This window comes from Temnothorax curvispinosus, unplaced genomic scaffold (assembly GCF_003070985.1).
Source record: "Temnothorax curvispinosus isolate PA1 unplaced genomic scaffold, ASM307098v1 QBEX01003901.1, whole genome shotgun sequence".
Taxonomy (NCBI): Eukaryota; Metazoa; Arthropoda; class Insecta; order Hymenoptera; family Formicidae; genus Temnothorax; species Temnothorax curvispinosus.
Window position 1 is genome coordinate 300,819 of NW_020213681.1, and position 11,593 is coordinate 312,411.

General features: G+C 35.5%; 4 protein-coding genes across 4 annotated transcripts; 3 read left to right on the forward strand and 1 right to left on the reverse strand.

Moving 5' to 3' along the window:
• Positions 1-6: 6 nt before the first annotated feature.
• Positions 7-880, forward strand: LOC112452985 (ribonuclease P protein subunit p20). Its single transcript, XM_025013482.1, has 3 exons — positions 7-189; positions 310-478; positions 663-880. The coding sequence occupies exons 1-3, from the start codon at positions 13-15 to the stop codon at positions 776-778; spliced, it is 462 nt and encodes a 153-aa protein (XP_024869250.1). The 5' UTR covers positions 7-12; the 3' UTR covers positions 779-880.
• Positions 881-882: 2 nt separating this feature from the next.
• Positions 883-1,473, forward strand: LOC112452986 (transmembrane protein 203). Its single transcript, XM_025013485.1, has one exon. It carries the CDS (start codon positions 910-912, stop codon positions 1,321-1,323), a length of 414 nt encoding a protein of 137 aa, XP_024869253.1. The 5' UTR covers positions 883-909; the 3' UTR covers positions 1,324-1,473.
• A 713-nt stretch (positions 1,474-2,186) lies between these two features.
• LOC112452992 lies at positions 2,187-7,280 on the forward strand. The gene is made up of 9 exons (XM_025013504.1): positions 2,187-2,726; positions 3,080-3,296; positions 3,373-3,583; positions 3,662-3,926; positions 4,034-4,195; positions 4,277-4,885; positions 5,022-5,437; positions 5,571-5,778; positions 5,892-7,280. The coding sequence occupies exons 1-9, from the start codon at positions 2,699-2,701 to the stop codon at positions 6,119-6,121; spliced, it is 2,346 nt and encodes a 781-aa protein (XP_024869272.1). The 5' UTR covers positions 2,187-2,698; the 3' UTR covers positions 6,122-7,280.
• Positions 7,281-9,615: 2,335 nt separating this feature from the next.
• On the reverse strand, positions 9,616-11,591 carry LOC112452997 (protein shuttle craft-like; the record flags this gene model as incomplete). Its single annotated transcript, XM_025013510.1, has 5 exons — positions 9,616-10,021; positions 10,091-10,197; positions 10,257-10,787; positions 10,895-11,358; positions 11,444-11,591. Coding segments are annotated over 5 exons (1,356 nt in total), but the record flags the coding sequence as incomplete, so codon positions are not given.
• Between the last annotated feature and the right edge of the window lie 2 nt (positions 11,592-11,593).

The window sequence follows — 11,593 nt, forward strand, 5'->3', positions numbered from 1 at the left end:
AGCAACGCTAGAATGGCCACGGTGGACAGCAATCCGGGGTTAAATGAGACCCTCTCCGGGCAGAAGGGCGCATGCCGCAAAAACGACAAGTTGCCGTTGGACGCGAAGCACGCTCTGCGAAAGCGGCAGCCCTTCAAGTTCAGTAGAAGCGACAGAGATATCTATGTGAATAACAAGACTCCTTTCAAGGTACCTCGCATCTGGGAATCATAACCTTCCCGGTCGTTGCAACACTTCTGTGAAACGAATACATATCTGTTTGTTACTCCGTCGTCATCCTTTCTTAAGCGTTTGCAAATTTTTTTCAAGGGACAATTGTACAAATGTGAGAAACTGTTCGATAAAGGCGCGTCTGAACTGGTCATCCATGGTCTTGGTGCTGTCGTGTGCAAAGCAGCCAGCTTGGCTCTGCGATTGAAGGAAATTCATCATGAGACTTTAGATCTTGATATTAAAACATCTACCGTCGATTTAGTAGGTATGTATACCTTTTTTCGATGGCTGGGTTCGTCTTGACGTTTTCAGGATCATTCTATCTTTGTTGCACATCAAACATCAAACGAAGATAGAGCGATGCTTTCAGCGCTGAAAACGTCAAGACGAATGCAGCCTGTGCATAATCAAACTGATACAAAGTTTTAGGGATATCTCGTTGATTGCAGATAATCTAGAGGCATTAACCGACGATGTGGACGACGAGATAAACAACAGGCAAAACTCTGCTATACACATACGCATTGTTAGGAGAGTGCCAGTGGCTGTGCTGAGATCTAAATAGAGACAAACTAATATTGAGACTCTGCAAAACGATATATTTGAGCCATAACAGTGTACATAATAGTGTGAATGGAATTATTAGATAAATCACTATTCCAATATAGCTGGTACAAAACTGTATAATTTTTTACAATGATCTTCTCTTTGAACGAATTGGTTCACTGGTTAGGTTTAACAATCTTTGAGATATGGATAAACTTGATTGCCTTAACGTTCTTCACTGTACTGCTAGCTCTAAAATTAGATGAAAATTACTTTTTGGGGCCGTCAGGATGGTGGGAAGTTTTTTCGCCTCTCTTTATAGCCGATGGCTTGAATACATACTTTTGCGCAATTATATTCATAAGAATGTACATGGAAGGAATGATCAGGGTGGGGATCTTGCGTGCGTTATGGAGTCAAATATCATTACTATTAGTCTTTGTTTTTAAGTATCTTCTATGTAAAAAGCTCTCTGGACAAAGCACATTGGAGTATTCAGAAGTTTTGAGTCCTGTATTCATCCTCCTGCAACTGATCGCCGTCAGAGCTTGTCAGTTACATTGAGAGGAAACAGAAGAACTTCCTGCATGAGCGGTACTACTTCCAAAGCATCCGTCATATGTGAGAACATACGTTATGTACTATATGAATACACTTGTATATACTACATTTTGTCAGATTCATTATTTAGATTAAATTATTTAAAGCATTTTATCCCTTTGTAATATTACTTTATATTTTTATTCCTGCTATTTAACATTATGTAAGTTGTCTTTAAGTAAAAATCAATATAAATTTAATAAATAGAAGTCTTTTTAAAAAAATAATATATATATATATATATATGATACAAAAGTGTTAATTAAATTTATGATAAAGTAATGTATCGATAAATAATATATTTTTTCTATATTAATGCTTTATTAATACTTATAACTATTACATAAATTTATTGATGTAAACTGTTATTTTATAATAAATTAGGTAAACTTTAAGAAAAAATAACAAAAACTTTTTCTAAAATAAATGTTTCTGCGTTATTTTAAATTTTATTATATATTATGCTGGATGATTCTCAAATTTCTTATTATTTAATTTTCGAATTATTTACAAGATTTCGATATTTAGGGTAATTAAGAATGAATCATGGAATGTTTGGAAACAATTAGTATTTATTATCTGTGTTGGAAATTAATAACTTAACTTGATATATTGATATAATATGATATCTCATAATAATTCCAATTTTATTCAATATATTAATATGTAATATTAACGCAAAAATAATATTTATATATAATTCTTTTCTATAAAATTAATTAACTTAAAACTCACATAATGATTACTATTTACGAAGAGAATTAATTATCTTAAAGAAAAAAATTGATATTAGAAATCGATTTTTCTAAAGTTATGATTTTACAGAGCACGGTTTGCTTGAAATATTCACAAGAGTTCAATATTTAATACGTTATCGAACTATTTTTAACCACTTTGCCTTCCGATATCCCTTTACGCAACGTTCGGAATTTACGTTTCTTAGAGAATGTAATCGATAGAAACTAAGACAGTAGTTTCCTTTTACAAAAATAACAGGCCTGTGAATCATAACATAACATAGAACGATAAATTTAACACTGCTCTATTTAAACTCTAAAGATAAACAACTGACCAGCAAGCCAGGTGCTTTATGTGGGCATGTGTGCCCCCTCCAATCCTCTTCAGCTAAGATCAATAATCCTAACTGAAGGGAGACAGTGGTTGTATTCAGTGAGAAGGGGTGCGTGAATCGAGTCATTCTATAGGTAAAGCCTGTTGCTGCTACCACATTTCACAAGTTCGCAGAACGTGCTACATTAAATGCTACATTAACTGTCTATCATAAGACTGACTGCCAATTACTAGATTCAGTGATGTGCTGTGGACATATCGAGGGATTATGGATGGGCTGGATAATTGGACTCATGGTCAGTTTTTTACCATTTATCTTAATTTTTAATATACATAGAATGACGACAAGGGCCATTTTTGTATATAAAATGTTCGACATACCGAAATGATGGTGCGTCAAATCAAGCACAGCATATTTCCTATTGAACTGAAGCTTGGGAAGCTATGTTAATTCAAGCAATAAATTATAAATTATGTAGAATAATATTACGGCATAAATTATGTTGTTATGTTTTGTATTATGTAAACTCTTTATAGAGTGACTGTTCTACCTATACTGACCTATATATGTGTGTGTATGTATATATATGTACATATGTATATACATACATGCATCATTCTATTTTTAATTCGATGTTTTTATCATTAGGTATAAACGTAACAACCCCAGTATCTGTCCCAGGGCAGAACTGTGTATCATCAAATTCATCAAACTCTGCGTTCCTAGACAAATCACTGGTCACTGCACCGTCGTGGAGTGCGATACAACAAGACATAAGATGGGCGTTTCTACTACATGCATACAGCTTTGCATGCCTCTTCTTTGTACTAGGGTTTTACACATTCTTCTCTATTCTAAATTTAAGGTTCGTATCGCTATACGTGCATTAATGATATGCATCGACGAAAGTTTACATCTTCGCACACTTAACTGTCCTTTAGATCTCTCATATCAACCAGGCCGTTTATGACCACGATTAATATATTCTTATGTTTACTCGGGGCATCGAGAGCCGCTTCCTTGTTCATAGACGCGTACAATCTTAAGGAAATTCTGCCCAAAGTTATTGGCTCAATTATATGGGACATTGGATATCCATGCATTACGTCTGCCTTTTGTCTGATACAACTGGCTTTCCTGCAACTGACGAAGGTGTTTACCGCTTAAACTGAATAATTAATAGGTTTTAGTTGAGTGCATTGCTATATCTTTTATATGATCAACTTCCAGCTGAAATTTGGTCCAGAGAAGATACAGAAGGAATCCTGCCTCAGCCTCATTATAACAGCACACTTCTTCTTCATAATCGCCAGCGATATTGTTCTGTCCTCCCACAATTGCTACATGGCAAAATACATGGTCCAAGCGGCATTTCTCGTCTGGAGTATTCTTTTGTACCTCGCATTCCTACACGCGGCTCACAAAGTTGATCATTTGCTCCAAACTATGCCAAGTAGCATGTTGACGCGGGACAATTCCAATGCACATCAGAAAGGTCAGTTATTGATTGTCTATTTATAAGTCAATTTTTATTCTTTTAAAATTGTTACTTTTCTTCGTTTGTTTCGGAATTGTACACAAGAATTTACTTCTGTAACTCAGGTATCATGCAACTCGCGATGTTGGCACCGTATAGCAATCTGGCGACTTCGGTCGCTGCCGCGCTGGTACCTACTTTACTTGGCCCAGTTAAGATGAAGAATCCGGAAGAAAGTGCGCCTGTAAACGTGAATAAAAGTGCAGAGGAAGCACCCGTGGAAGGAGGTAATACGCAGCAAACATTATTTTATCATAAACCGTCCAGAAACGTGTGTAAATATATTTCTCATTGAGATCTGATTTTAGAGTCGCGAGTCACAATTATCGCTAAGGTATGCAAGATAGAGGGACCAGCGCAAAAGGAAGTACAGAATGCTACGATACCTACGTGCACCGCACAATCACCGTTGCAGGAACACAAGTCCTCAGTACCAGAAGTCTACGTTAGACCACCCACCCCTACTCCGTCGACCGCTAATCTGCCGATTATAACCGTGTCCAGCCCGAGTCGTAGAAGCTCCATGGCCTCCATGGCCAGCCGACGAGGCAGCGACACGTCCACCAAATCCTCGCGCAGAAATTCGGAATGTAGCGTTCGATTTGTAAACGAGGACGATGCGACGGAATGCAAACGTACGACGGAAGGTAGTCCCAGATCCTTGCCGAGGATGCGAGAGGAGTTTGAGAGGAGTCGCTCACCTGAGAGCCCACGACGATACTCGGAGAATATCACGCCGACAGGCAGCACTCGGGAACTGAGACGATGTTCCGACTTTACTCACGAGAAGAATCGTGGCTCGCAATTCGCAACCAAGCTCAGGAGGAATAGCGATTTCGGTAACAGAACGCCCAAAAGAATGTTGCCGCCTGACGAATATCCTAGATTACCCAAAGTTCTTGATCTTAGCCCCACAGGTAAAAAGAAAATCTGATTCGTACAAACGAGCAATCTTTAAAAAAAAAAAAAAAAACATTTTAAGTCTACCGTCCTCTCCTTTGGACATTATATTTTTGTTTTATCTCATTCTCATATTGCTTAACAATGTTTCAGAATCAAGGCGCAATTCCGATATTGGTACTTTCATCCCGTCACCCAGACCCGATTCGCGTAGAAATTCTGAGAGTTCCTATCGACGCAATTCCGAGTTCGTTCATATTAAGCCGTTAATGATAAATCGTCGTAGCAGCGATATCAGTATCAGAACTCTAGACAGGAGTCCCACACACTTTCAGAGTATAGTACCTATTAAGCCGGAGGTGCAGGAGAAATCTGAATCAGATTCAGATCATCCTGATTGCAGCGAGAAAGCGGCACTGATGACTGAAAAGTCAAAGAGCAAAGACGAAGAGCCGAAAGTGCGCAAAAAGAATTTGTCATGGAACGACAAAAATATTGAAGACCCAGAGGATATCACGCCGGAGACTAACTTGCTTCCCGAAAATACGCCTGTTGAAGCAAGAATTATGGTACGTAGTGCTTATTAAACGGTTAAATCCACAGAATACAGACGCAAATCTCTGAAATATCATATTTTAAATGACGTTCTTTTAGATGCCTAGAACGTATTGTTTAAGAACTGTATGACCACGTTATTTCTAGGGCACGGACTTCACCCTTCATTCGATACTGAATCACATCGCGTACGTGAATCGAGCGAAATCCGATACACCGCTGCATATACCGGAAGCGGATACCGCAATTGCCAGGAAATCTCAGATGCAAAAAGTATTAAATGTTACGCGCGCTACTGCAATTTTAGGGATCCTCCTATGCGTCACGGATGCCTTTCGTATTTTTGGACCATATGGTATTTACAATAGTGTAACAATAAATGATTTTTTAATATAATATATAAAATTGAATTTTTTTTGTAAAACAATACGTGTGTGTGTGTAGAATAACGTTAATCGATTTTTTTAGGACTCGTTGCTGAAACTGTACCATACGGTACGGAACCAGAACCGACGCAGTTTCCCAAGCCGCGGCCGTGGCTGCTGTATCAAACGATACTCAGGATATTTGAATTTGTGATGGGCTGCGCCATGGCGAATATAACTAAACAGCCATCAGTAAGTCCGCGACATCAGTATCTGAGTAATTATCCTAATTATTCCCCGCGCGTAAATCGAGGTAATAATCCTTATATATAAAGCAATAGTTTATCTAAGCGTAATTATAATCCAAAAACCAAGATGCCAAATGAAAATTTTTCTTAATTTTTTAAATGAAATCTTGATATTACTCTTTCAAGACTAATGTCTTTTATAATGACTCTGTGATTATTTTCATTAATCGATTTTACAAACGTATACATATATGACTCTCAGTATTTTTTCGACAATTTATGTTTGTTGCTTTCTTCAATGCTCGTAAAAATTTATTTTTATTGAAAAAAGGAATTATACAAAATTAAATACTTATTTAATATAGTTAATTAAATATGTAGTTTTAATCATGAATTGATAACAATTTCTATCGAAAATGCATGCAGTGCGAAGGCATCGTAATATCCAATTTTTTTTTAAGTTGAAATTTTTAACATTCAAAAAAGTAATTTAAAACAGATTTAAAAACAAATTAAAATAGATTTAAAAATTTTAATAATTTTTAAAATTGCAATTCTTGGAGTTTTATACAACTTCCTATCTGCTCATATTCTCCTAATATCGATAATTTTTATTATCGATTTTTGAGATTTAAAATTTCTGATGTTTAAAACCTTAAATTAATAATTTCAAGAATTTTTGGAAATTTTATTCTCGGAATTTTAATGCGACTTTTTTGTTGATTATGTATTCTCACTCAATTTTTGAAGAATCGAAATTTTTGTCGGTGGCTGATGTAAATAACTAAAGTTACCGACGCATTCGACGGTCGGTAAAGTTACAACCTATTTTTTCGACTATACTAATTTTTGACATTATTTAACAATTCTACCGACATCAATTTTTTTATTTTTAAAAAATCAAGAAAGTATCAGAAGAACATAATCAGTCAAGAGGTAGCGGTAATTAAAATTCTAAGACTGAAGAATTTTGGGGAACTCGAACCGCGAAAAATTAAAATTTCAAAAATTGACAAAACATTACGAGAATATAACCAGATAGAAGATTGTGCACTAGTACGTGATAAAAATAAGAAAGACGGAGTCTCAAAACATTTGGCTATATACGAAAACATAGCAATAGACGAGCATAACATTCTAAACATGAAATAAGTGTTTAGACAGCATCTAATAACAAATGCAATAGTCACGTAGCATTTTCTAAAAATCACTTTTTATGCCAAGTGTTCATTCGAAGCACATACTCACAAAAACAGATATCTATTTTTTAAATTAGATTATAGTTTCCCCGATGAATTAATTTAATGACGTTCACTGTGTTCTCAGAAAGATATATATATTTTTTTGCTGTTAAACAAATATATACATATATATATGTATATATCATTTTTTAACTTCTATATAAAATTTGAAAGGATATTTTCGAAATAAAAGAAAGAAAAGAAAGGAAACAGGCTGTATATAAACAAAGACGTTAAAATAGTAGGTGACTTTTATCGATAATACATAAAATAACGCGTTTTTACTGTGTGTCAACCGCACCAATGCTTAGAAGTAAAAGTACGAACCCAAACTCTCAAAGTGCCCTACTACTAAATGTTCAACAAAATTACAACAATGATACATAAATAATACATAAATGACTTATCTGCAAGTTGAATTTGTAACAGTGTTGTGATCCTACATGTGATATATCATATTTATGTGTTTAGAATAGGAGGCCATTTTACGCTTATGTAAGCTTAAATAACACTATATTCCGTGAGATAAAAGACTGTAAAAGTGAGTTTATGATAAAAACAGAGCTATATCATAGCTTTGTTGCAATTGTATACAATAATTTATCATACCTTCAATATCTTATATAATTAGGGTACGTAATATTTTATTGTGTTCACGCATCTGTCTATATATTTTAATTTATAATTTTATAATTTTTTTTATTTTTACAAAATTACAGCTAAAATTATATCGTGTGTATTGGTACTGCGCACACCGTAATATTTTATTTGTTGTGTGCGGTATTAGATATTTTTGCATTTTTTTTATTTCTCTTTCGTACAAGCGTATATATCCATTAATGTTAACTTACTATTTATGTATTATATTCTGTTTACCTCACTCATAAAACCAAATATAGAACAAGTGAGAATTCTAGTAGTATTAGTAATACTTACAGGAGCATAAAAGGTCTCAGAGAATAAATATCTGTTTGAAATTTATAGTATGAAAAGTAGCGATATAAAATATAACATTGATGTTTCATGTGCCAAATACTCGTGTTAACTATTTTAAATGTTTACAAGAGATACAAAGTCTTATTATCCTAACAAGAACTCTTCTACAAAACTATATACATAGATATAGATAAATATTTATATACGATTGGATGTACAATAACAAAAAACTGTCGTTTTAATCAAATCGATAAGAATTCCGAAATTATCATATATACATGTATAAATTGATATTTTTACTGATGCAAAATGATAATATCGCAGATTCAATAGTTATATATAAAACAAATATAAGATATATTTGTTTAAGATTAAAGTTTTCAATAGAAGCTCTCTATATAGCTCAATGGAAGCTCTCTATTGTTCTATATCTGAATTAAAAATAATTTCTTAACATGACTATTTGGTCGTTAAATATATGTACAATAAAGTTGTGAGTTACGATAAATATTACATATATTTAATCAAGATTGATTGCGCCATAACTGTTATTAATATATTATAAAAAAATATCTGAAGATCTTGAAAACGTTTTCAAATAATCTCAAAAGCCCAAAAGATATAGTCTATATCTCATATAGCACCTATAAAGCACTGACTTTCTTAGCAATATAGTTCTGACCAAGCAAAAAAAAAATATTACTTAGAATAAATTTCTTTATCCTATCATTTGATTTTTAGATACTTTGTATATCTGTATTATGTCCGTGATAAGAATTTGTCTTGTAGTGATGTAGTTAAAAGCAGTATAAAATTCGCTATTATTTATATTGCTTTATCATATTAGTCTCTTTATTAATTAGAATCATCATATTGTTATGTTTAAGAGGTATCAATATAATCAACAACTATGTAAAAGGTTTATTGAGAAAAAAGAATTGTGTAGAAATAAAGATGAAGAAAAATTGAATTACGACCATACTTTTCCTGTATATTTCGAATTTATACAAAAACTCCTCTATAATCATACTTAATAGATTAATCGCGAAATCTATTTCGGATAATAAAAGCGTTGTGGAATTTAAAGATCGATCTTATGGCATATAACTTTGGAATAAAGGAACAGCATCTTTTAGCGACAAAAAATGTATCTTGATGATTCCTCTTTATTATTACATTTTTAGGCATGCTATTTTCGTATCTATTTTAAATATCTTCAAACTCGAACGAATTTAAAGTTTGATCTTCAAATTTCTACTCTTGGAGCTGTTCGAGCACAGTATCAATTGTATCATCATCAGTATAAAGGCCATTGCACGTAACAAAGTTTTAGTCATAATCGTAAGGCCGTAAGAAAATAGACCAATCACAGTCGATTATTCTCCTTGAGCTCGAAGAATAATCGAGTGCGAATGGTCTATTTTCTTACGGCCTTACAATTATGACTAAAACTTTGTTACGTGCAATGGCCTTTAATCAGTATGGGCGAGTTTTTAAATTCATCGATTGATCAATCGCATTATGCGCAAAGGCAACTTTGCTCTGTAAAAGTTGCATTTGCGCATAATGCGATCTATTAATCGATGAATTTAAAAACTCGCCCTATCAATTGTATAATTACAGTTGTACCCATTTTTTAAGTCCTATTTATAATATTATATACACATTGTATAACTCGCATTATCCTTTACATATTACTGATTTATCCTCGATAGTCAAAATAATCTATTTCTTTGTCAGCAGTTTTAGCAGTTGACGATGATGGCAGCAATTGCTGATTCTGTTTTACAGGTAATGAAAGAACAGTCCTGCAATCATTTAATTATCATATTATACATTCATTCATTAATTCCGACAATTATAAATAGATATCTTACTTTGTAGAATTATTTCCCTTCGAAGCGTTAAGTACCGGACCTGGAACCTTTCTTTGTCCCTTCTCTCTTTGTATCATTTCTAGTAAACTGTAGCTTGGCAACCAACACTGCAACGCAATACATTCGTTACTGAGACGATACATGCTTTAATAAAATGTGTTTTTACCTTATCTTTCACGGCAGTGGCAACGACGTTTCTCTTCGGCTCCTCATCATATGCTTGACTCTCGCAACCAAAGTGCTGGCACGAGTCGTGCACGAAATGACGCTTTTCCCTGTTCATAATGTCGAACGAGTAACTCCGGGACTTCTGTTTGGATGTCTTCGCCAGCTGCACCAATTCCGTCAACTTGTCGTGAACCACTTGGCAGAATTGCGGGTCTTTTTTGGCCCACTGTTTCATGTAATCGCTGTATCTGGGCATCAGTTTGCCACTTAAATCTGGGTTGACGATCTGCAGTCCTAACGCGAGCCTCCTGTTTCTTTCTATTATCTTGCACTCGTCGTTGCATTCCAAAGTCTTCAACTGATTCTGCTTTTTCGTACCTTGTCCGAACACTTCTTCCAAATCGACGGAGTGACCGAGTTGCATATCGGCCATCTTACTAGCCAATATGTTGCTTGCTATCCTCTGATATTCCCGCGCATTATCTGCACAGACCCGACTCATAGTCCTATGTCCACACTGACACGTCACCTATAATATAATCGTAAATATAATCCCATAGTATTGTGCAAAACTTGTTGAAATTTCACCATGACGTGTGAATGGTCCCTTAACACAAAGATAGAAATTATTCTTACCTTAACCATCTCTTTACAAGGAGAATCTGGACACTTGCCATCGTGGCAAGGAGCAGCGCAGATATGTCCGCACAGCTCCCTCGTCGTGGCACAAGGTTGCGTGCATTGTTGTCCGGGTCTCTCACAGGGTCCAGAGTGGCACATTGTGATGCATTTATGCCGTCCACACGCCAACGGCTTGTTGCACGGCAGACCGCACGAAATCTCTTTCACGTGGCACGGTACTGCCTTCCTGAGTTCGTGTCTGCCGTGGCACCATCTCTGGGTCAGGACACTGCAAGGTGGACATGTAGGCTCGCTGTGACAGTTGTGCAATACCTCGTGGTCGCAGAGATGTTCGCGCGAACACGGTCGGTTGCAAGTGGGTCTCCTTGTGCCGCATGGTACTGGCGGATAAATCACCTCGGCGCCGCACTCGCAGTACAATTCCTCAAAACTGCTCTCCCAGCAAGGTGCACATCTTCCTGTTGGAGAGGAAAAAAATTTCGTTTCATATCGTACAATTTCTAATATACGTAGATACGATTATGGACAAGCGCGTGCACTTACCCATGTGACACCTCTCCTGACACTTGTGCCGACCACAGCTCAAGGTTTTCGAACACGGCAGCGGACAGATGTGCTCGATGTCGATGCAGCACAACTGATTGCAATTGTGTTTACCGCAAGATCTCTTCTTCTTGCAGCGTTTCTCGCAGC

What these genes read in the sequence shown, in the direction of transcription:
- LOC112452992 (XM_025013504.1), top strand. Translation starts at nt 2,699, where the DNA reads ATGGATGGGCTGGATAATTGGACTCATG. An exon ending in TTCTCTATTCTAAATTTAAG is followed by an intron (nt 3,297 to 3,372) that starts GTTCGTATCGCT and finishes ACTGTCCTTTAG; the next exon opens with ATCTCTCATATCAACCAGGC. An exon ending in TTCCAATGCACATCAGAAAG is followed by an intron (nt 3,927 to 4,033) that starts GTCAGTTATTGA and finishes TCTGTAACTCAG; the next exon opens with GTATCATGCAACTCGCGATG.
- LOC112452985 (XM_025013482.1), top strand. Translation starts at nt 13, where the DNA reads ATGGCCACGGTGGACAGCAATCCGGGGTTAAATGAGACCCTCTCCGGG. An exon ending in ATAACAAGACTCCTTTCAAG is followed by an intron (nt 190 to 309) that starts GTACCTCGCATC and finishes ATTTTTTTCAAG; the next exon opens with GGACAATTGTACAAATGTGA. An exon ending in ATCTACCGTCGATTTAGTAG is followed by an intron (nt 479 to 662) that starts GTATGTATACCT and finishes CGTTGATTGCAG; the next exon opens with ATAATCTAGAGGCATTAACC.
- LOC112452986 (XM_025013485.1), top strand. Translation starts at nt 910, where the DNA reads ATGATCTTCTCTTTGAACGAATTGGTTCACTGGTTAGGTTTAACAATC.